Source organism: Coregonus clupeaformis, chromosome 28 (genome assembly GCF_020615455.1).
Source record: "Coregonus clupeaformis isolate EN_2021a chromosome 28, ASM2061545v1, whole genome shotgun sequence".
Classification (NCBI taxonomy): Eukaryota; Metazoa; Chordata; class Actinopteri; order Salmoniformes; family Salmonidae; genus Coregonus; species Coregonus clupeaformis.
Genome location: NC_059219.1, coordinates 16,414,893 through 16,439,294, shown reverse-complemented (window position 1 = coordinate 16,439,294; position 24,402 = coordinate 16,414,893). Strand labels below are relative to the sequence as shown.

Below are 24,402 nucleotides of genomic sequence, written 5' to 3'. Positions count from 1 at the left end.
AGAGGGAGGAAGAGGGGGAAGAAGGCAGATAGGCCTAAGGAGGAGTGACTGGGTCTACACGCTTAGAAAAAAGGGGATTCAAATGGGTTCTTCGGCTGTCCCCATAGGAAAAACCCTTTTATGGTTCCAGGTAGAACCCTTTTTGGTTTCAAGTAGAACCCCCTGTGGAAAGAGTTATTCAGGAACTATAGAGCACAATGGTAGCCTAAGTACTATGATAATAATTCATAATATGGAGACTGTAGGCTCCATTGAAGTGATAACCATTGATGAATATATTATAAACACATTGATGAATATGTATTTCTATGGTGCTAAGCTACTATGAGAGAGGAGAAGAGAAGGGTCACTTCAACATTGTGTGATAAGTACTACAGGACTTATCTGTCTGGGGGCAGTAGCCTATGCATTAATTAATCTCTGATTCACTGCTACTTTCATAAAAGGAGGAAAATATGTCTGAATCATCATGGTTTCTAATGGCTCCATAATATTCACTCTATATATTTTTTTAATGCATATTTAGTGGTTCACACACAGCAGCTGTTTGAGTTGGAGTAAAGTCTCGTAGTAAATGGTGATCATTTACTGTAGGAGGATCAACCATTTACGTCCAGGAGAAAAGCATGGAATTAACCATTAACTGATAGAACCGGATTGGTATCAGTGCATCACCGGACTAATGCTCCACTTGCTGAAGTTCAAATGCCCACTAAACCCACCATACCTATTTCAAAGACCCACCCAATCCATTCCACCTTGATCAAAGCCAACCTATCCTCACTTGCCCTTCAGAAGTATGTCTGTTCCTGGCTCTGCAGGACTAAAGCCAAGCCACTCTACAGAATGAGAAGACTCCCTCTAGATGGCCGGACTCCCAGTCCCTCCCTCTTGTCTGGAGACAGACGTAAATCTATCTTATTATTCCTCTAACAGTAATGTCTGCAGACGAGCCCAGTGTTGAACCTCTTACAGTAGTGTCAGTAATGCTGAACCAAAGCCAACAGTCATTCTGCCCTGGACCAAAACCTCAACAGAGGCACATTCTGTCAGATACTACATCCAACACTTCAACTCAAACAGAATAGAGGGGAGGTTTTAGTTGTGACGTGTTAGGTCTAGTGGATTAGATCACCTTGTTCTACTTATTGATCTATTGTTGGTCTCCTCTCCTTGTTCTGGTTGGCTCTGAACAGTGAGATTTGAACTATAGCTGAGCTGGGTTACATTGGTCTAGAGTTGGGAGAGATCCCCATTGGAGTTAGTAAGTGTCAGAGCGATTGGTCTGAGTGATCCTGCGTGCTTCTGGCTCCTTAGGCTGGCAGTGCTGGGGAAGCCTGCCAATTTACTCATTAATATGTCAGAGTTTTTTATCCTCCATTTACATCCAAATCAGAGCCAAGTGCTCTCGGTACTAATCAGAGGGAGGAGGTGGAGGTGAGGCCTGGGCCTGGCTGGATGGTTAGCTGACTGACTGGCTGGATGGCTGGTTCTAGATGGACGAAGGGTTATACAACTCACACAACTAATAGATACCTGTGGGAGGGATGGATGGATGGATGGAAGGATTGAGGGACAGAGGTATGGATGGATGGAGGAATGTAGGCTGGAATAACAGAGGGATTAAGGGATGGAGACAGTTCTGTTTTGTGGACAGCTGTAGAGGGTCTGGTTTGCTCTATTTGAATTAGTAGTTTATTCTAGTCAGGCTTTTTAACCAATGATTTATACACTAGATGTCTGATTGGGGCACTGTGTTGAAGCCATCGTGGCTCCATCTTGGCACTCCCTCACCATTGTAAAAAAACATATTTTGGAAGGTATAGAAATGCATTTATTAATGTCTACATTTGTTTTTACCACATTTAGTATATTACAGACACCTTAATAAATAAATAAAATACTTAAATATATGTAATTTTGTCCTTGAAACATGTAATTGAAATACTGTAGAATTCCATTCATTACTATGGAGGACTGCTCCTACTGGTGAGTGCCAATATTGCCGACCGGTGGCTTCAAAGCCTCTCAATGGCCAATTAATAGCATTGGCAATCCAGGGTTTATATACATCATTGTTATCAACCCAGCTGTGGCAAAGATACGGTAGCTAATGTAAGTGGATTGGGCAAAACATAGAAAATCACCTACCTTTCCCAAAGCCTAACCCAATGCCCAGTCTTACTGTATCTGAACCTCTTTTCCCATCCCTAACTCTAGCCCAGCCTCATCTTGTATCTCTATAGAGGGCTATAGCTACTTTACTCTCTGGAAGATTGTTTTAAACCACAGCAACATCTTCTATTACAATAACTAAACAGTGCTACAATCAGTTTCTAACAAAACCCATTTTACATAAATAGCTTATTGTGAATAATAAACCCAATTTATACAGTCATTGTAATGAACACAGCTCCTCTGGCAATGAGCAGTCACTGTGATGTAACGAACACAGCTCCTCTGGCAATGAGCAGTCACTGTGATGTAACGAACACAGCTCCTCTGGCCATGAGCAGTCACTGTGATGTAACGAACACAGCTCCTCTGGCTATGAACAGTCACTGTGATGTAACAAACACAGCTCCTCTGGCTATGAACAGTCACTGTGATGTAACGAACACAGCTCCTCTGGCTATGAACAGTCACTGTGATGTAATGAACACAGCTCCTCTGGCTATGAACAGTCACTGTGATGTAATGAACACAGCTCCTCTGGCTATGAACAGTCACTGTGATGTAACGAACACAGCTCCTCTGGCAATGAGCAGTCACTGTGATGTAACGAACACAGCTCCTCTGGCTATGAGCAGTCACTGTGATGTAACGACCACAGCTCCTCTGGCCATGAGCAGTCACTGTGATGTAACGAACACAGCTCCTCTGGCAATGAGCAGTCACTGTGATGTAACGACCACAGCTCCTCTGGCCATGAGCAGTCACTGTGATGTAACGAACACAGCTCCTCTGGCAATGAGCAGTCACTGTGATGTAACGAACACAGCTCCTCTGGCCATGAGCAGTCACTGTGATGTAACGAACACAGCTCCTCTGGCAATGAGCAGTCACTGTGATGTAACGACCACAGCTCCTCTGGCTATGAGCAGTCACTGTGATGTAACGAACACAGCTCCTCTGGCTATGAGCAGTCACTGTGATGTAACGAACACAGCTCCTCTGGCCATGAGCAGTCACTGTGATGTAACAAACACAGCTCCTCTGGCTATGAACAGTCACTGTGATGTAACAAACACAGCTCCTCTTGCTATGAACAGTCACTGTGATGTAATGAACACAGCTCCTCTGGCTATGAACAGTCACTGTGATGTAACGAACACAGCTCCTCTGGCAATGAGCAGTCACTGTGATGTAACGAACACAGCTCCTCTGGCCATGAGCAGTCACTGTGATGTAACGAACACAGCTCCCCTGGCTATGAACAGTCACTGTGATGTAACAAACACAGCTCCTCTTGCTATGAACAGTCACTGTGATGTAACGACCACAGCTCCTCTGGCCATGAGCAGTCACTGTGATGTAACGAACACAGCTCCTCTGGCTATGAGCAGTCACTGTGATGTAACAAACACAGCTCCTCTGGCTATGAACAGTCACTGTGATGTAACAAACACAGCTCCTCTGGCTATGAACAGTCACTGTGATGTAACAAACACAGCTCCTCTTGCTATGAACAGTCACTGTGATGTAATGAACACAGCTCCTCTGGCTATGAACAGTCACTGTGATGTAATGAACACAGCTCCTCTGTCTATGAACAGTCACTGTGATGTAATGAACACAGCTCCTCTGGCTATGAACAGTCACTGTGATGTAATGAACACAGCTCCTCTGGCTATCAACAGTCACTGTGATGTAATGAACACAGCTCCTCTGGCTATGAACAGTCACTGTGATGTAATGAACACAGCTCCTCTGGCTATGAACAGTCACTGTGATGTATTGAACACAGCTCCTCTGGCTATGAACAGTCACTGTGATGTAATGAACACAGCTCCTCTGGCTATGAACAGTCACTGTGATGTAATGAACACAGCTCCTCTGGCTATGAACAGTCACTGTGATGTAATGAACACAGCTCCTCTGGCTATGAACAGTCACTGTGATGTAATGAACACAGCTCCTCTGTCTATGAACAGTCACTGTGATGTAATGAACACAGCTCCTCTGTCTATGAACAGTCACTGTGATGTAATGAACACATCTCCTCTGGCTATGAACAGTCACTGTGATGTAATGGACACAGCTCCCCTGGCTATGAACAGTCACTGTGATGTAATGAACACATCTCCTCTGGCTATGAACAGTCACTGTGATGTAATGAACACAGCTCCTCTGGCTATGAACAGTCACTGGGATGTAATGAACACAGCTCCTCTGGCTATGAACAGTCACTGTGATGTAATGAACACAGCTCCTCTGGCTATGAACAGTCACTGTGATGTAATGAACACAGCTCCTCTGGCTATGAACAGTCACTGTGATGTAATGAACACATCTCCTCTGTCTATGAACAGTCACTGTGATGTAATGAACACAGCTCCTCTGGCTATGAACAGTCACTGTGATGTAATGAACACAGCTCCTCTGGCTATGAACAGTCACTGTGATGTAATGAACACAGCTCCTCTGGCTATGAACAGTCACTGTGATGTAATGAACACAGCTCCTCTGGCTATGAACAGTCACTGTGATGTGTGCTGCAGTGCTACAGTGTTGTGTTGTTTTCTAAGACATGGTTTGTGTTATTTTCCAGAAGGTGTGTTTACCTCATGGCACTGCGTCTCTAATGATAGTCACAGATCTGGGACAAGGAACGAACGAGTGGTCCGTCGGCTCGGCTGTCTGAAGATTTTATACAGCCATTGATGTTAGTTAATTAGGAGTTGGTTGAGAAGTGAAACTCATCTCACTAAATATCTGTAGGCTTAGACTATAAGTAGGAAAACTCACAAAATATCTGAAGGCAGTAACATTATAATATGGTATAAGAGCTGTATTATATAATATAGGGCCAGAGCTAAACAGAGCAAAAAACAGCCATTTCTATTATATTGAATTATTATTAAGTTACCACAAAGTGCCAATTTCAGGAAGCACTTCTTTACCACTTACAGTAATTTCTTAATAACAGTCTCTGAGACAGTGGCCTATAGCAACGGCAGGTAGAGTGTAGCCTGATCCACCTCTGACAGCCCATCTGACCTCATTGGAAGTGGGAATGAATGTCACACCTTCCTGCATCCTTCCTTCCTCACGCAGCCCAATCGCTCATTGATCGCCAGGGCGCTTCCGCTCTCCCGATCTCCTGGCCTCCTTTAAGAACAACCCCCCCCTCCAACCTCACACTGATCTATAATAGGCCCTACAGATATATACAAGCAGTGCCTTGAGGAGGTGGAGAAGGCTGAAAGAGGTGTCACATCACAAAGAAAGATGCGCTGAGAGAGAGAGAGAGAGCGAGACACAGAGAGAGAGAGACTCAGAGAGAGAGAGAGAGACACACACAGAGAGAGAGAGAGAGAGAGAGAGAGACTGCTTTCAAAGGATTGGCCTAGTAAGTGTCAGATGTACGCATCACACACATCAATCATTTACCATTCAGGAACACTGACAACAGTAGCAACGTGCTCCAGATAGTGATGGTGAGAGGATGAGGTGTTTTTTCCACTCTTTCTCCTATCTCCTAACAGCATCTCTGGCTACCAAATTGGCCCTTTGTCTCTCTGTGTGAAAAGGAAATGCACCTTTACACCATGGCAGGAGGGCCGTGAATGAGGACTAAACCTCTCTGTTGTCTCTGGTCTGTCTGACTGGGTAGGCTTTACAGATAATAGGATAAGTAGTCATGATGGGAGGGAGGTTGGCTCTGATAGTGTCTCTCTCTCTCTGTGGTTATTGTCCATCACTCATCCTAATGGCATCATCAGTAACTACTCTACTGTAGCCAGATGCATTACCTTGGACCTCCCTACTAGCACTACCGTACATCCTCTAATACAGTCTTTCCCGGCTCTCCACTTCACATCTTCTAATATTCAACTCAACCCAGATTTCATTGTGTAACTGAACCACGACTGTACATTCTCTAATGATCTATAGCTCATATTGTAGTATAACTGAACCACTACCGTACATTCTCTAATAAACTATCTAGCTCATATTGTATTGCAACTAAACCACTACCGTACATTCTCTAATAATCTTGCAGCTCATATATCGTAGTGTGACTGTCCTATATGGTTAGGGTGACAGAGACTCATTCAGAGTTTATCAATAGAGATTTACCATTCAAATAAATGATTACCATTAAGTTGTTATGTAGTTAGATTGATAAAAACAAAGTCAAATTGATTGTATAATTTATTCTCTGAAAAATGGTGACGTAAAAAAATGATAATGTCATGATGTTGAACTCAAAAGATGCCCAATGATTGAACAGAGCAGTAGCTGAGTTCATCTGTCTGGATCAAGTGCCATTCTGTGACTTTGGCTAATATGCCTTCTTGTTGCCATGGTATTGTTTTGGTATTGAGTATTGTGATACTAAACCTGTTATCGGTATCGAAGTCAAAATTCTGGTATCGTGACAACACTAGCATGCATTGACCAAACAGCATGCAGTTAACAGATTTTTCCAAATGAGAAAGATGCAGCTTTCCACTTTGCTTCTTTATATAAATCCACATGTTTTCTATATTATACCGTTTGTTTGTGTAACTTGCTCTCTGCAAAACACTGGTTAGTTGGTCTTAGCAAGCTGAAAATGTGAGAAAAAAAAATTGCTAGCTAAATCCACTGAGATAATCAGAGGAAAAGCCGAAGAATATTTTGTCTGAATGTACATATCTATTTCAATCGTTCCTACTCTGCCACAACCATCTCCTCCCTTACTTTTTCATCATTGTCATGCCAAACAAAACTGCATTCCAAGTGCCCACTGTATTCCAACCATAAAATGAGAATGATCATTATTTTTCTATGATTCCAACAGTTTACCCAAGTGTTTTGATATACAATCGCAAGTAAATTCGCAATCGCAATATTTTGTATAAAATTGCCCATATCGTGCAGCGCTAATTCTTTGTAAATGTTTTAGACAGTTGTTGATGAATTCTTTTCCACCATCAAATATCAAAACATATTATTGATTCATCTGTATAGTTACTTTCTTTTATATATTTTTAGCTTTTTACCAAAACGGGTGGGGAGGATGCTTTGTTATTGCTTCAATTAAGGATTCTACCTGTAAAAGAAACAGATTTTTTTCTTGGCAGTTTCTCCTGGTTTGTTATTATTTGTTCCCTGTCAGAAACCCATCTGTGTACCGTGACTAACCCTAATCCTAACCTGGGTGAGAAAGCTGATCTGCTCTGAGAGCTCCAAGGTGACTCTGCTGCAGCCTGGTCACTGTATATGTGTAGTGATTAGAATAGCAGCTCGTTGGGGAGTCCAGTACTAAATATTTCATCTGAAAGGTAGGCTGTGGCACAGCATGACACGCTGCCTGGTCCTTTTTTACCCAGGGAACCAACACACTCTTTGGCGGCTGTGCAGTTGCCGGTAGGTTGCATTGTGTTTAGAGGGAATGTGTGTGTGTGTGTGTGTGTGTGAGTGTAGGCACAGCAGCAATGGGGTGTGAAAGAGACAGCAGTGGAAACAGAGTAGGCTGGTTGCTGTGTTTTGATCAGAGGGATATGGAGATAAAAATCTTCTCATCCTAACAGAGAGATGTAGCACTGGGACTCCACATGGAGGGAGAGATGGAGACAGACAGAGAGATGAAATGAAGTGTAGATCTAGAAGAGGAGGGGAGATGGTGGGTGGGTGGGGGGGTCCGAACAGCAGTAAATGCAGATGGAATAATATTCCTCACTTTCGTTTTCGCTCACCCTCTTTCTCCTCTCCCTGTCTCTCTCTCACCCTCTCAGATATGTGTCACAAAGATGTCCACACGCAGCGGCCAGGGAAAGGACTCGGTCATCACGCCCCTGGACACCATCCCTGAGGACAGGAAGGTAAGGGTTCAGCGGACACAGAGCGGTTTCGACGCCTTCGAGAAACCAGCCAGCCAGGTGAAGAGGGTGCACTCAGAGAACAATGCCTGTATCTCCTCCAAAGCCTCCTCTACCGGGAAAGAGTCGCCCAAACTGCGCCGACACTCCAGCCCCAGCTCTGTAAGTCTATACAGTAGCCTACACACTGTATGCTACATACTGTACATAAATCACACAGCACAGTCTATAGTATACACAGTCTGTTGTCTACACACTGTACAGCAGGGATCATCAACTAGATTCAGGGCTGATTTCTTGTTGAGCGGATGGTCGGGGGGCCGGAACATAATTACAAATAATTAGAAGACTGCAAATTGACCGCAAGAAGCCCAAACAGAAATGTTTGACTAAAACATAATCATTTCAAGCCTTACTTACATTTGTATATGTCACGGTCGTTGAGAGACGGGTCAGACCAAGGTGCAGTGTGGAATGCATACATGTTTATTAATGAAGTTAACACACGACAAAAGCAACGTAACGTGAAGCTCACAATGGCTACACACAAACAAGCCTAACAAGAGTCAAGATCCCAGAACATAGGTAGGCAAAATGGCTACCTAAGTATGAACCCCAATCAGAGACAACGATTGACAGCTGCCTCTGATTGGGAACCACACCCGGCCAACATAGATCTACACATACTAGATCATACACATAGATATACACATAGAAACTCACACCCTGACCAAACCAACGAGAAACAACAGGCATTACAGGTCAGGGCGTGACATGTGTCTCTCTATTATGCGTGGGAATACTTGGGAACAGATTTCTTAAATTAAAATCACTTGGAGCTGATTTCCTGATTTTTCTTTTATGTCCAACAATGAACATAAAAAAAATAAAAATATGTTTTTTTGTTGTTGTTTTTTTGCTTAGGAAACTTGGGGGGGCAAATGAAACCACCCGCGAGCCAAATTCGGCCCGCGGGCCGCCAGTTGGGGAACCCTGCTGTACAGTATATACAATACACAGTGCGGTCATACAGTACACACTATAGGCCTGCAGTACATTATACTGGTTGGCGCGACTGTAGTATGCATTGGTTGAAGCTCAATGTTAAATTCAAATCTCCCTACCATCATATGTAAGCCAATATGACACCCTCCCCGCTTCTCGTCATGATCCGTCCGGCCGTTACCAAGAACCACTATACCGGATTCTTGACAGGGTTGCTAGCATTACGGTCATTAGACAATTTTTTGCCCAAATCTAGCTCAAATTTTAGATGTCGTATTAAAACGAGGCTACATCGTCCATAAGGTGACAATTAGACTTAGATCCATTTGGACTAAATACGTTTTGTAGGTGCAACAGTTTTGATTAAATTCACAATTTATTGCTCTCACGTGCACATTTCTGCCCAATAAAAACCAAGGATGTGCTTACACCAGTTGGATGAGAAGCAAAAGGAAGGTAGCTAGGTATATTTTGCTATGGAAGGTTTTTCATGTGGCTGAACACTTGCGTGTAATCAGAGCACAAACAAATAAGCTAGCGAATGTCCTTGGCTGCTATTATGGCCACTTATATACACCAAACTTTGAGAACTGCCACGCTGCAAAATTATAATACATGCACACGCCAGAACAAAAGTGTCGCTATTAGAAAATCCAGAGCAAATTCTATCCCTTGCCTTATGCATTAATTCAGTACGCTCCCTCCTCTGTCAATACTATTTTCTTCTTGTCATTAAAATCAACATTTGCGCTGACTGATCAACACAGTGTCAAGTTACTTTTCAATGTGTTCCCGAAAACCTGAAGTCGCCATCCACAAGTAAAAAGTAGCAGGGGTGCAGGTTGCCCACAAGCATCCAGGTAAAACAACAACATCATAATGATCATTGCTTGCTTGCGCAACCTGTGCGCAGTCAAAAGAAAATGCCATGCTTGCTAACTTAGTTAGCTATGTGATAAAATTTAACTGTTTTCAACACATCAACCGTTTTAGACAACAACAAGACATTTACCAAGCAAAATAAATAAACATTCAATCAATACTGAGTGAAAAAAATTTTGGGAACGAACGCGTGCTGTCATCACCAAACTGTCCATTTAAATAGAGTGTGAAGTTGACATACCTAGAACACGGTTCCGGAGGGGCTATTTTGACCATTCTCTTTAGTGAATCGTTTTTGTCACCACCCTCCATTTCCCAACACACACACCGGTGTGCACACGTATGCACGATGTGTGCTTATTACATTTTTTAGTTGTTTCTTAAATGAGCCTTTGGGTACGTTGGGCATCGTTGAGTGGCAAGGACAGGGAGTGTGACGTGTACTGGTACTGGTGCGTGCGTCTTCATACTACGGAGGAGAGAACGGTGGAGAGACCAGCTCTCAAACTCTCAAAGAAGACGTCGTTGCCCTCATCCGTCAGATGCACGCCATCCCTACATTACAAAAGCATGCGATAAGTTGCACAGGTTGTAAACGATTCTCCTTTTCAGGTGCCACTTTCTGTCATTTGAGAAGCTAAGAAATGTGTCAAGCTGGCCCACGTCGAGCTGACAAACAACTTTCGCTTATTCATATGCACACAGTACATCACACACTATCAGGAGCACTTATTTTTTTCGGTTCCAGATCTGTGAGTACTCCTATCTGATTTCATATTTATACTGCCATTTATAAATGTGGGAATGTGTGCTATTTGACTGGAGTTGGACAGCTGTGTACAGCATTACTAAAAACAGTTGTAGCTAAAGGATTTAGACCACCTATCCAATGTCAGATTTGTAAAAAAAAAAATATTAGAAGTGTTTTTTACTTGTCTAATAACTTTTTTTTTTTTTTACAGGTGTTTCTCAGCGGTTTGTCATTTGTCACAGTGTTTGTATCAGGAGTTACCAAAATTGCTATTGACGAGCCACAGAGTCATGCAGGCTTTTTTGTTTATCAAGACCTCAGCTGTTCATCGAGACCTTGAATAGTAGAATCAGGTGTGGTAGAACCGGGCTTGAACAAGAAAGCCTGCATAACCCTGTAGCTCTTCAAGCGCAATTGTGGCCATCCCTGTATGTACAAAGTTTACTATGTCTGATGAATGTACGTTTGATTGTAAATTGTTTCTTTTGTAATAACTCACTATTTTTTACAGATAATGTAGTACTAGGCCTTTCTTCAGTAAACTTTCAAGTACATTTTCATGTAAATAGTTAATGGTACAATGGTAGATGTTGATTATTTTGTGTGTTTTCCAGGAGCTTTCTCGATTGTCTTGTTAAAAGAGATCAGGGAAAACATTTCCAGTTTACGCCATATTGGCTTAAATGGGATTCAGTTGTTTCGCTCCCTCTAGAAATTCAGCTGTTAATATTAAATAAAGATTAATAACTACATTATTTCTGTTGCCATTTGTCATTATTGTGTACTTTCACTTGTATTGCTGTGTTTTGCTCCAGCACACAGTGTATTAGTGTGGGTAGAAAGAATGCAATACATTACCTTGTATGTGGTACAAATCACATCATTGTGGGAGCACCTCCTCTAAGAGTGTGAATTAGGCTGTTTGAGAAGGTTTGAATCCTAAGCAACCTGCCTACACGTTGTTGGAAGTACAAGAGCGTCTGCTAAAGGACTAAAATGTAAATGTAAATGTACAATAGACTAACATAGCTACTGTAGTAGGTCAAAGATGTGTGCTGGAAAACCTTGGTAGAGCATGGGTGAAGTATGCATTGTGGTGCTCGTGAATTTCCTTTCTTTTTCAGCTTCAGACCAATGCCTACTTCTCACTTAAAACATAGTTTTTTGTTTTTAATGTATACAATACACAGTACAGTCTATACGTACAGTACAGTACAGTCACGAGTATACAGCACACAATGCTATAGCAATAACATCAGGCAAACAGTACAGTTGTTGTCAATAATGTGAGAAAACATAGTAGGAACTCAGATTGCGTTCTGTATTTGTAAGTGTTTTGTTTTGGCATTTAAAACTAGATTTATAGATTGATGCACCCTCAGCAGGCTGGGTGTCACTGGAGGTTTTCAGGGGAAAAGCAGAGAAGAGGCGAAGCCTGAAAACGGATGCTTCCGTTTTCTTCCGACCTCCCTCAGGCGTGCTACATTAGGTTAAGATTGATGATCTGAAAATTAGAAAACAAGCTAACCAGAATGTAATTTCCATTTGGTGGCTGACTGAATGTTGTTACCAGAAGACTTGTATTGCTTAATGTAGATGAGACATGTTTCAAATCGTATCCTCAATGTATTTTCATTTAGCTCAATTATTATTATTGTGCACACACAATAAGATGTAATAACTATTATATTATTCTTGACAGATTGCCTGTCGGCATTTCTGTAATTTGTTTGTAATTTTTCAGTATGATTTGTTTGGGCCACAACATATCTAACAATGTAAATTGATGTGTAATGTAATGTAAATGTTGATGTAATGGTCCTATTGCTTAGGCGACTGTAGCCATCAGCAATCTTTCCCTGCCTACTTCTCTTATTAACATTTCATGCTGAACCACTTATATTCCAGTGATGTTCTAGTATTTCCAATAGTGCATGGGTGCACAGCTCAGTGTTACAGTCCTCACGGACCACAGTCCTGCTGCTAGGTTTCAGCCCTCTCTCCCTGACATGTAATCATCCAGTTAATGCTATTGACTGGCCAGAGGGTCCACACACCTGGCTCAACAGATTGTAATGAATGTCTAATTAAAAGCCAAGGACAAACACCTGGTGTACGCTGCCCCTGCAGCCCTTGAGGACCAGAGCTCTGCACTCTTGTTGTAGAACATTGACTGGTTAATGTCAAATCACTTCAGTAGGGTTTTAGCTCACAGTACTGTACCAGCATGGGGTAGACAGGAAGAGACTTGAGCTATTTACCATCTACCACCAGAGGATAGAGAAAGGAGGAAGGGGACAAAGGCTAAAAAAAAGATAGAAAAGAAAAGGCTGAAAGCGAGAACCCCAGATTGAATCCATTTGGTTGAAGATTCATGGACATGAAAAATGCATGAGATGTACAGTACAAGGGGCACTTAGCCTGGAGGAGGAGACATTTACATTTGAGTCATTTAGCAGACGCTCTTATCCAGAGCGACTTACAGTTAGTGAGTGCATACATTTTTCATACTGGCCCATTTGAGTCCTACCAGACCCTACAGTGGCCTGTCACAGCCCGGTATTTGGCCTATAATAGGTTGAGATGTGTGAGCTGCCTGCAGCCAGTCCAGCTGGGTTTCACAGATACTGTTTCACTTCCTGTCATCTCCCAGAGGGGAATTTGTTTGTTTATAAAAACCCTCAGAAATACGGCATGGATTTATTAGTGGGGCAGCAGGAGATGACTAGATAGCAATCAGAGGGAAGAAGACACTGCTAAAAGCTGTGAGTGTGCGTGTGTGCGTGTGTGCTTTTTTGCATGAGTGTGTGTGTATGTGCGCGTACATGCGTGTGTGTTTGTGTGAGCGTGTGTGCCCACACTGCCCAGAGGCAGACAGTGATGACGGGAGAACTGAGTTATTCCCCAGGGATTGTCTGGAATGTTTTGGAGCTTTCCCTGAGCTCTCGTCGCGTCCACTCGCTCTTTAAATGATAAAACAGAGACATTACTGCAGCCAGACGTTAACCTCTAGAAGCCCCTGTATTTAAAATATGACAACAGTAAGAGATACCAGATATATTTTTATGTCTGTCTGCCACCAGGGCTGAAATGCTACATCACTGAAAGGGCAGACAGGTCCACAACAGGTTACAATGCTTCAGTCATTGTTATTTTCAGTTATTCTTAAAGAAAACAATGGAATGTAAGAGAAAGTCTAGAGTCTTGATGACGCACGGACGCATGCACAGATTCAAGCACATATGCACACACTCACGCACTCACACACACACACACACACACACACAGTTTCCTCCAGAGAAGAGTTGCTGATGGAGGTTGAGACTTTCTAGTTGAGCTCATTTTGGGCCTGATTGTCTGAGAGAGAGAGAGATTTTGGAGGAAGCTGAACTGTCAGGTGAAGTGTGTTATGGATAGAGTTCAAGACGAATGCATGAGTGTTAATTCTCTCTGTCTGTCTCTCTCTCTGTCTCTGTTTCTCTGTCTCTCGGTCTTTCTCTCTCTGTCTCTGTCTCTATGTCTCTCTCTGTCTATCTCTCTCTCTCTCTCTCTGTCTCTCTCTCTCTGTCTGTCTCTCTCTCTTTCTCTGTCTGTCTGTCTCTCTCTCTGTCTCTCTCTGTCTCTCTCTCTCTGTCTGTCTCTCTCTCTCTGTCTCTGTCTCTCTCTCTTCTGTCTCTCTGTCTCTCTCTCTCTCTCTCTCTCTCTCTCTGTCTCTCTCTGTCTGTCTCTGTCTCTCTGTCTATCTCTCTCTTCCTTTCTTCTATGTCCTGTACAGTCCCCCCTCTGTAAATCATTGATAAGTGGGTCTGTAACATTAGTATGAGTGGAACAAATCGAACAGGCCCTAAACATGACACAGTATTATGAAACCGATCCAGTAGCTTGTTGTGTCCTCTGTTCTCCCATTACCCTGGCCAGGTGGCACATATAATTCATCTGACTGGTGTCACCGCTGTCACCGTCCCATGATCCTCCATGATCCATCATGATCCCCACGGAGCACTGAGCGAGAAACATGACACAGACAGGATTTATTCCACCTCTATAGGACCTACCTACATCTGTTTTTATTCAACCAATGATAGGACGGGGACATTCTTCATTCAACCATTGATAGGACCCGTCCTATTTTCATTCAACAGTTGATTGTCAATATCATGCAGCCAATACTCGTTTAATAAAATGGTTATACCTGCATAGCATACACCTACTGTACTGTTATCTTACCAATGAACTCTAGAAATATGAAAATAAGTTAGAGAAGTGTGGAATAAGGGTCTGAAGTGGCTTAAAAGCTAAATACTCTTGAGATCTTCTGAGATAATCGTAGCACATACTACTATTTTTTGTCTTTCAATCGTGTTCTGACCTGCTAACTGCAGCAGCTGAAGTCATATTTCCTCCAGACCTTTATTACAGAGTCTTTGTGTGTGAAATCCTACACAACCCATTTCCTGGATGACTGGAAGCTTTCTATCATCCAGAGAAGAAACCAGTGAAACAAACCGTGTCATTTTTCTACAGGCCGTGTGCAAGCAGGGTCACTAGTATCTGGTGTTACAGAGTGGATCTGGTGTTGTTGTCTTTAGGCCTCTTGAACCAAACCACAACATCTACCAGGTCCCTCCTTGTGAAATAGCAGGCATAGTAGCTTTCTTAGGCTTAACATACATTATTGCTTGGTATCAATTCTGTTACATCAACCAACCTCCCGAGTGCTGTGGCTCTTCCATCATCTACACAGATATAAGATTGTCCCTATGGCTGCTCTCTCACTTAATACACCCAAACTGAGCCCTCTCTACCGTAATTGGTGTCTGTTTTCCTGAATTGTATTCTCCCTCTGTTTCAGCCCACAAGCCCCAAGTTCGGGAAGGCTGATTCCTATGAGAAGCTTGAGAAACTGGGAGAAGGCTCATACGCTACAGTATACAAAGGGAAAAGCAAGTGAGTGCCAAAACAATATTAATGTAAAGGTCCAATGCAGCTGTTTTTATCTCAATATCAAATCATTTCTGGATAACAATTAAATACCTTAATGTGATTGTTTTCAATTAAAATTGTTTAAAACAGTTTTAGCAAAGAGCCATTTCTCAAGCAAGAATTTTGCTAGGACTGTCTGGGAGTGGTCTGAGTGGGAAGGGGAAATCTCTTCCTTCAAACAGCTCTTACACTAAAGGGGCATTATCATAATTTTCACAATTTCACAGTATTATTCCAACCTCAAAGTGTGGAAATATATATAAAACACAGGAAATCACGTTTTTGACTGCACTGCATTTTCCGCATTACCTACTTACTGTATATGGCCAATTTATATGCACATAACTGCTTGTAATTATAAAGCAGTAAAATGGTATAGGTTAAGATAAAGGTAATAACAATTACTGGCCATATTGCATATTACACTAATAAAAGATCTGCACTTCCCCAACCATGAAATGCAATTTGTTTTATTAAATCACTTTGAAATGGAAATGTTTAACGATTGTTTAAGAGTTATTATTTTGTTATTTTAATTTTTTCCTGTTCGTGCATAGCGGTAAAATTACCCAGGTTCTGATAATTAAAATGTAGCAAGTGAAAATGTCATAGCCGCAAATGGATTGAAATACATTTACACCATTTCTCACTGTAATGAAGTTACTTTGTATGTGTTTTTCTTCACTACAATGGATTTGATTGGTGAGGTTCATTTTATTTAATCTTCTGGTCTTCTACTAAGTCTCACTCCAGTGCTCCTAAATTGCATTTCATTGACTTACAGAAATCTACCATTCTCTGCATTCACTGCCTGGCTCGTATTGAGTCCTTTTTTCATGGGATGAAGCGTAACGTGTTGGGGTGCCTTATCTTCTTGTTGCCAGGGTGAACGGCAAGCTGGTGGCCCTGAAAGTGATTCGTCTGCAGGAGGAGGAGGGGACACCGTTCACCGCCATTAGAGAAGGTTGGTCTCTGTCACACATAGAAGGGTACATTACTATTAGGCTCAGGTGAAGTCTACAGACTCGAAGATAAGGTTAAGTGTTGTTATTCTAGGTACTTGGGTTAAGTGGATTTCGGTTTTTGTAATGGTGACTGTTGTCAGAGAGAGGGGTGCTAACGTCTCTAACAAATTTCTCATCTAAAATGTCCCGTGTAGCTCAGTTGGTAGAGCATGGCGCTTGCAATGCCAGGGTTGTGGGTTCAATTCCCACGGGGGACCAGTATGAAGAAAAGAAAATGTATGCACTCACTAACTGTAAGTCGCTCTGGATAAGAGCGTCTGCTAAATGTTTAAAATGTAAATGTAATCTAGAAAAGCCAAATCTGAAGTCTTTCCCAGCACAACCCAAATATAAAACTGCCTCTTGTGTTAGCTAGATTGGGATCTGGCTGAGTTTCAGCCTTATGAACCCATCCCATGGGCCATGTCTACCTTATTATTATTTATTTATTTTTATTTCACCTTTATTTAACCAGGTAAGCCAGTTGAGAACAAGTTCTCATTTACAACTGCGACCTGGCCAAGATAAAGCAAAGCAGTGCGATAAAAACAACAACACAGAGTTACATATGGAAGAAACATTAGTCTGCATAGTGTTCCGTTGCGACACTGGGCTAAATCACTTCATAGGGATGTTCTTGCCATGGGGTGCTTTCTCCTGGTCCCTGGCCGTGTGTCACAGCAGGTCAAGTTGTGTGAAGGCCGGCTAGCAGTCTTTGGTGTTCTAGCTAACTGGAGCTGAGTGGCTAGGAGGCTTGGAGGTTCCTGAATGTGAGGGTGGGTGTGAGAAATATGTGGCACACTCACCTCCACCTCCACAGGCAGAGCTGGGCTGGGCCTGGCTGGGCTGGAGCCTTGCTTCATTTAGATGAGAAAATTAGATGAGAAAACGATTCTGGCTGTTTGATCTGTGGGATCCTGGGCTGATGAACAGAGCTGAGAGCCATGCACCAGCCCCTCTTCACACCTCCTCACCCCCTGCCCAGGCCTCCCTCCCTCCGTCCCTCCCTCCTCCATCCCTCTCTCCCCCGGTGAGCGGATCAGAAAAGCACTTTGAAATTTAACTAATTTAACGATTACTGGGCCGAGATGCTCCCAGAGTGGAAACGTGGACAGAATAACACGGCGGTGTTGAAAGCAATACCTACGCCCCTGAGAGAGGACCCAGGTGTGTGTTTGTGCGTGAGTGCATGCATGCTTGCATACGTGTGCGCATCCGTGCATGTTTGTGGGCGTGCGTGTGTAACATTATCAACACAGTCAGTCTCTGTGTGTCAGGAGGTAGGGAGGGACTGGTGTAAAGCCCGTATAGATCTTTACCTAAATTGGTACTGCAGCCTTTGAGGTAGCTCCTGTCTATAGCACTAAGACAGATATGTGTGAGAGGAGCATTGCCTTTGATCTTTAGGGGTTTCAGTGCTTTAGGTGTTCATGCACAATGGCTCTGTGCTGTGTGCTCTGCTCTGCAGATCACGACGCCATAGGTTCTCTCTCTCCGTTGCCCTTGAAACAGAATTGCTGTTCGCTAAATTAATCACATTCGCAACAGTCTGAAAATCCCATTTAGGCTTCTCATAATAAAAACACACTTAATATGCCGCTCCGGCTCTCTGTTCTAAATGAAATCGTTCCCTGTGTTGTTTAGCTCTTAACGAGATAAGATTTCTGTCAACAGTTTGCTTGGCCCGGCCGTGGTGATTGTGTGGTGGGAGAGGAGCAGAAAGTCTTTGGTGGAGCCGTAGTGCCTCTGATCACATCTTTCAAGCACATGAAAAGGCGTTGTTTGAAGTGTTCACTCCCTCCTCAGCCGCCAGTTGAAACAGCGCAGCACGGCTCCTCCACCGAGGCTTTAGAGCCACGCTGACTATTACCACTAATTGCTCTGTTCACGCCCGGCCCGCTAGCTGACACAATAGACACAGAGCTTTGCCTCCCAAATAATGGGAGTGATGATCCCTCCCCAAGGCTTTGGCTTTCTCTCTCTTTACTCTCTCTCTCTCTCTCTCTCTCTCTCTCTCTCTCTCTCTCTCTCTCTCTCTCTCTCTCTCTCTCTCTCTCATGGTGTCAAAAAGTTGGTGGAAAACTGAAACCAGTTAGATAACTATTTCACCATAACTACATTGACTCCATTTTAAAGCAGTGAGATCTATGATTGCCATAGATGTAGTTGAAGTGTTGCTGGTAGTAACTATTCTATTATTTAATTTTATTTTCTATTCTATTCCAGTTCATTCCATTCTATTATTTTATATTCCTTTCTGTTCTATTCTGTTCTATTCTATTCTAAATCGTACTACTGACTATTACTATTACCATCCACTATTCTATTCTATTATATTAGGCTATATTCTATTCTAGTCTTTTCTTTATCATATTGTAAATTAATGGTAATACTGATGGTAGTTTTGCATGTAACTGTTTCATCATGATAATACTGTATCCTGTGTTTTTCTAGCGTCTCTTCTGAAAGGTCTGAAGCACTCCAACATCGTGCTGCTCCATGACATCATCCACACCAAGGAAACCCTGACGCTGGTCTTTGAGTATGTGGTGAGTGTCAGAGAGCCATCTGGATATGTTGCACAGAGCATCATGGGTACTGTAGTACATCATGTTAGAGGGTTAACTCAGTACAGGTCTTTGAGTATGTGGTGAGTGGTACAGCACCAACTGCATGTGTTGCACAGAGCATCATGGGTACTGTAGTACATCATGTTAGATGGTTAGCTCAGTACAGGTCTTTGAGTATGTGGTGAGTGTTACAGCACTAACTGGATATGTTTCACAGAGCATCATGGGTACTGTAGTACGTTATGTTACAGGGTTAGCTCAGTACAGGTCTTTGAGTATGTGGTGAGTGTTACAGCACCAACTGGATATGTGAGGATCAATATATTTTATTTGTGTAAAATGTATTTTAATATGAAATTCAAAAAGCCCAAAAAGCCACAGTTTCATTCTAGAACTTGAAGAACTAACTTGTTTAATGGTTTGATTAATTTGACCTCTCACTCTTCAGTTCTTGACATTGATTTATTTAATCCCAGTCCAAAGAGATATGAGCTCTGGCTAGTTTTACACACATATTTTTTGTTTATAAGATGGTTAAACGTTTAGTAATGTTTAGTCTTGTCTGTTAAAAACAGAACCCAAGCCTGGTTTATTTTCCCCCAGGCTTTGAACAGGAACAGTGATCTGAGTGCCATAGAATGGTGGCCTAACCACTAGTGGCATGGCAGCCTCATGCCCATCTCTGAACCCAGCCCTGGCATCATGGGGGAACATTTTAATTGAGGGTTGCTGTTTCTGTAGGTTTCCATAGCACACATAAACAGGCATGTACACACACTCGCACACACACACACACACACACACATGCTGTGGACAGCAATAGCAGCAGGAGTTCCCTCTCTCTGCTGTGGAGTAGTGTGGCCTGTTGTTACAGCTGACATCTGGATAACATACACTGATGAGGCTCAAACCAGCCAGAATACCAATCTCCTCCAAACTCTAGGAGTAGTAAAGTCCCTGCTCAGCATTACTCCAATAGACCATATATGTAAATAGTTCAATCTCTTTGATGTTGATATGCAAAACAAGACCCAGCCGTCTCTCAGAATAACCTTACTCATCTTTCTAAATAATCCCGCTCCATGTTTGTTTTCATCCGTGCTGTGTGCTGTGTGGCCTGGTGCAACATATCAGGAGCCAGCTCTGATACTGGACTGTATATACCATAGGTGCCCAGGGTGTCGATCGCGAACTTAATTCTAGTAGACCGCATAAACGTTTTCAAAATGAATGCAATAAAACTGTATATTTGGGCAATACACAGCGTTACCATCGAGTCTGCTTAAAAATAATGAGGTCCACAGTTCTGAAGCACCGTATGCTTTGCTTACAGGTTAGCTTCTTTGTCGAATATTACTGCACAGCCAAAATATGTTTAAAAACTGCTTGATTTACATAAAATTGGACCAACCCGCCGCACTATAGTTACATTTGTTTTCCTGTCGCTACCATAGCAACCGTCTGCAGTTAGTACGTTTACATTTCCACGCTTGCGAGACCTGTAACATAATATTCTTTGTTCCAGTGGTAGTTGTTTTTTTACTAGGTTTTTTTCTATGAAGTTGCGGTTACGTTTTTAATAGGAGTGCTGGACCAAGCAGGCTTTGACCGACGCTTTCAATACTTTGCGATCCTGGAACCTGTGGCAACATGTATGTGCTTTCCGTTTGGTGTGGAAGTTGATGTTGACGAACTTGCAACAAAAATTGCATCATTGTTTCACATGGAGACATCAGCCGTCGAGAGTGAAATTTGGACTCTGCAAAGCGACCTCTTTTGGAACCTTATCATGGAGGAAAAATATCCAAACATGAGAAAAGTTGCCATGTACTTGACAGCATTTTTGTGATCTACCTACCTTGGCGAGTCAGCATTTTCAGACATGAAGATAATCAAGTCAAAATACCGGTCCACTCTAACAGATTATCACCTGTACACCTGCTTGAGGCTAGCAATCAGTAACTATAGCCAAATCATCCAATCAATAAGGTGAAATGTTATTTAATATTGGCGGGGGGTTTAGACCGCGTTAGGAAGAGGGTGGAAAAAGTAGATCCTAAGTCTGGGCACCCCTGCTATATAGGGTAGTCTAGTGTGTGGCCCCCTGTTGGTCAGAAACAGCATGGTTCAGCAGGGTCAGTGGGAACATCTGCTCCTGGTAATACATTATGACCACATCCTCTGAGAGATGACAGAGCCAGTCCCTGGGCAGTCTGTAGCTGGTTATAGGGATTCTAATGAGGATGCTCTCTGTCCTTAAAGTGTACGTTTTGATTACCTGGAGAACAGAGGTCAGACTGGATAGAGGGGTTATGGAGGTCTTTCACTGCTGTTTCTCTGCTCCATGTGCAAATATAGGAGCTAATCAATTCCAAATATATATATTCATCAAGTAGATACTGTCTGTAAGTGGACATGGTTGACAAGGATCTGTCTCCATAGCCTTTATTATGACAGACCACCCTTCTCTCACTGTGAATGTTGAACAGACAGAGTGGATAGCGTATATTTGACAGAAATGGATAATGCAACACAGTGGATCTGTGTGTTGTTGTTGCTGTGGAGCCAGTTTCTTATTAGCAGCGCAGCCAGTTTCATGCTGTTCTATTCTGCTGTGTTCAGACCTGTAATTCCAAACTCTTTTATATACAGAAGGCTCCACACCAAGCCAAATCAATTCATTTTTCTCATCTAGCAGGTAATGACGATTGACAGGGAGCGAGCGGGACCGAGAGAGAGAGAGAGAGAGGTAGAGAGAGGGAGAGAGAAGAAATGGAGAGAAAGTGGGGGTGAGCAAGATATGGAGAGAGAGAGAGGGAAAGACAGAGAGAAATATAGAGAGAGGGAGGGAGAGAGAGAGAGTGAGAGCAGGTTTTGAGTAAGGTGGACAGGCATGGCTTGTTTGAGAGTCAGGTTGAATTATTCATGAACGGGAACACATTTATATCTGACGGTGTGAGGAGCAGCGGGGGTACGCAAATATCACCCAGCCCCTCGAGCTGTGGTGTGTGTGTCCGTGTGTCCGTGTGTGTGTGCCCCAGGTCTGCTGGAAGAATAAATCAGTGAAGTGCAGATCAGGGTAATTCCTCTTTTCTCCCGCCGTCGGACAGACAGACGACTCTGCTTACATACAGCGCTTAAAGACATACAGACAGTGTCACTCCCTCTCTCATCCCTCCACACAATCACATGAAGGGCTTTGTACCAAAGGTTCCCACTGTGGATCATTCTGTTGATATAGACCGGATATCATTCATCCGCAGACGGGGGAGACATACTGGGGAATAAAATAAATGTTGTGACTGATGTCTGCTGCAATTTAATGATTGAGTTTGTGTCTCCAGCCTGGCGCCATACTGATATTTTATCATGAACGAATGACAGTAGGTCAGAATTGCTTTGACTAGCTAGGGGAAAGCTATAAAAGCCAATAACGTTTTTCCATTAGCAGATTTTTCCATCCTCAAACCAAGCTCACATTCCAACCAAGGTACATTCAAGACTAGCATAACAATAAACAAAAAGCCAATATTCTCACTGCCAAGAACCTCTCTCTGCTGCTTTTACTGTTCAAATAAATACCATAAAATACTGAACAGCATCAATACATTAATACTTCATTTTTCATATTGACTTATTTTTGGTTCATTGCAATGCATTGTAACTGTGATCAGATTTGGTGTTTTATGACTCTTTATTTAGACATATTATAATCAAACTGTCCTCTCTTTCTCCCTGACAGCACACAGATCTGTGCCAGTACATGGACAGGCACCCAGGAGGGCTGCATCCAGACAATGTGAAGGTAAGACTGCTCTTCATTATCATTACTATATTACTACATTCAACTACACTGTCCTTAGCGCCATTAATCAAATCCTACAGTTTTTACAGTGACACTGCTGAGGAGTGATGCCCACACACACATGGTTAGATAGTAGCAATGTCCTGTAGGCTTGCTTAAATTACTTCAATAAAATACACAGTTGAGGAGTAACACACACTGTTAGAGTAGCAACGTTTTCCTGTGGCTCTGTGTAGAGGTGTGTTGAGGACGAGGAGAAGGTAGGGAGTGTGATGGAGTGAATGGGGCCATGGAGGATGGGATGGGGTGTGTGAAAGGGGGGTGTTGTGTAGAGGGGTCCTTTGAGAAGTGTGGAGGGGGGTGAGATCAGGCAATGTGGGTTATGTAACACTTCATACCTAATATTGTCCTAAGGATTTCCATAAGTCATGTATTTATCCTGTTGACGACCGACGGCCTGCCTCATTGAAATGCATGTATTAATAATAGAGGATTATTCCCAGAGAGGGGTGTCAGGGGAAAAAACCTGCTTGCACCTCTTAATCTGTAAACATATGTTGCGTCCCAAATGGCACCCTATTCCCCATATAGTGCACTATTTTTGACCAGAGCCCTATGGGCCCTAGTCAAAAATAGTGCACTATAAAGGGAATGGGTTGTAATTTGGGATGCAAACAGAGTCCCAGGTGTACGACAGGCCAGGACGTGTCCTCACTGTGTCGCCATGTAGCCTTTGTGAAATAATTTCCTCTGTGAAGTCTTAAGAGGGGCTTTTATTTGTATATGAATGTGCTCTGACAATGACATTGTGATAAATGTTTCCTCTGTCAGAACTGGACTAGAAGGTAGAGTTAGAGAGAAAGACATAAAGAAATAGACAAAGACAGAGACAGAGACGGACATATGTCTCTTACCCAAAGGGCCAGCAGCTAGTTTTAGCAATAATGCTCTCCATGGTGGGAGGACAGATGGAGAGGGAGGGAGGGAGGGAGAGAGAGAGAGAGAGAGAGAGAGAGAGAGAGAGAGAGAGAGAGAGAGAGAGAGAGAGAGAGAGAGAGAGAGAGAGAGAGAGAGAGAGAGAGAGAGAGAGAGAGAGAGAGAGAGAGAGAGAGAGAGAGAGAGAGAGAGAGAGAGAGAGACCAGAACACATCTTTCCCTGGTGGGAGGACAGACAGAGTACAGGAGGAGCTCTAATGACCTGGCAGCTGAAAGGAAAACAAACTGACTGTGTGGAGGAAGAGGCTACGTCCCAAATGGCACCCTATTCACTATGTAGTGCACTACTCTTGACCAGGCTCCATAAGGCTATGGTTAAAAGTAGTGCACTATATAGGGAATAGGGTGCCATTTGAGGCACAACTAGAGACCCAGA

At 42.8% G+C, this 24,402-nt stretch overlaps 1 protein-coding gene across 4 annotated transcripts in view; it reads left to right on the top strand.

Moving 5' to 3' along the window:
- Nucleotides 1-24,402, top strand: part of LOC121543024 (cyclin-dependent kinase 14-like) — a 164,646-nt gene that overhangs the window by 34,319 nt on the left and 105,925 nt on the right. For all 4 annotated transcript variants that reach the window (XM_041852696.2, XM_041852697.2, XM_041852699.2 and 1 more), the window contains 5 exons: nt 7,947-8,192; nt 15,521-15,615; nt 16,536-16,615; nt 19,110-19,204; nt 22,968-23,030. In XM_041852696.2, coding sequence (XP_041708630.1) covers nt 7,947-8,192; nt 15,521-15,615; nt 16,536-16,615; nt 19,110-19,204; nt 22,968-23,030 — 579 coding nt within the window. The remainder of the gene's footprint in view (nt 1-7,946; nt 8,193-15,520; nt 15,616-16,535; nt 16,616-19,109; nt 19,205-22,967; nt 23,031-24,402) is intronic.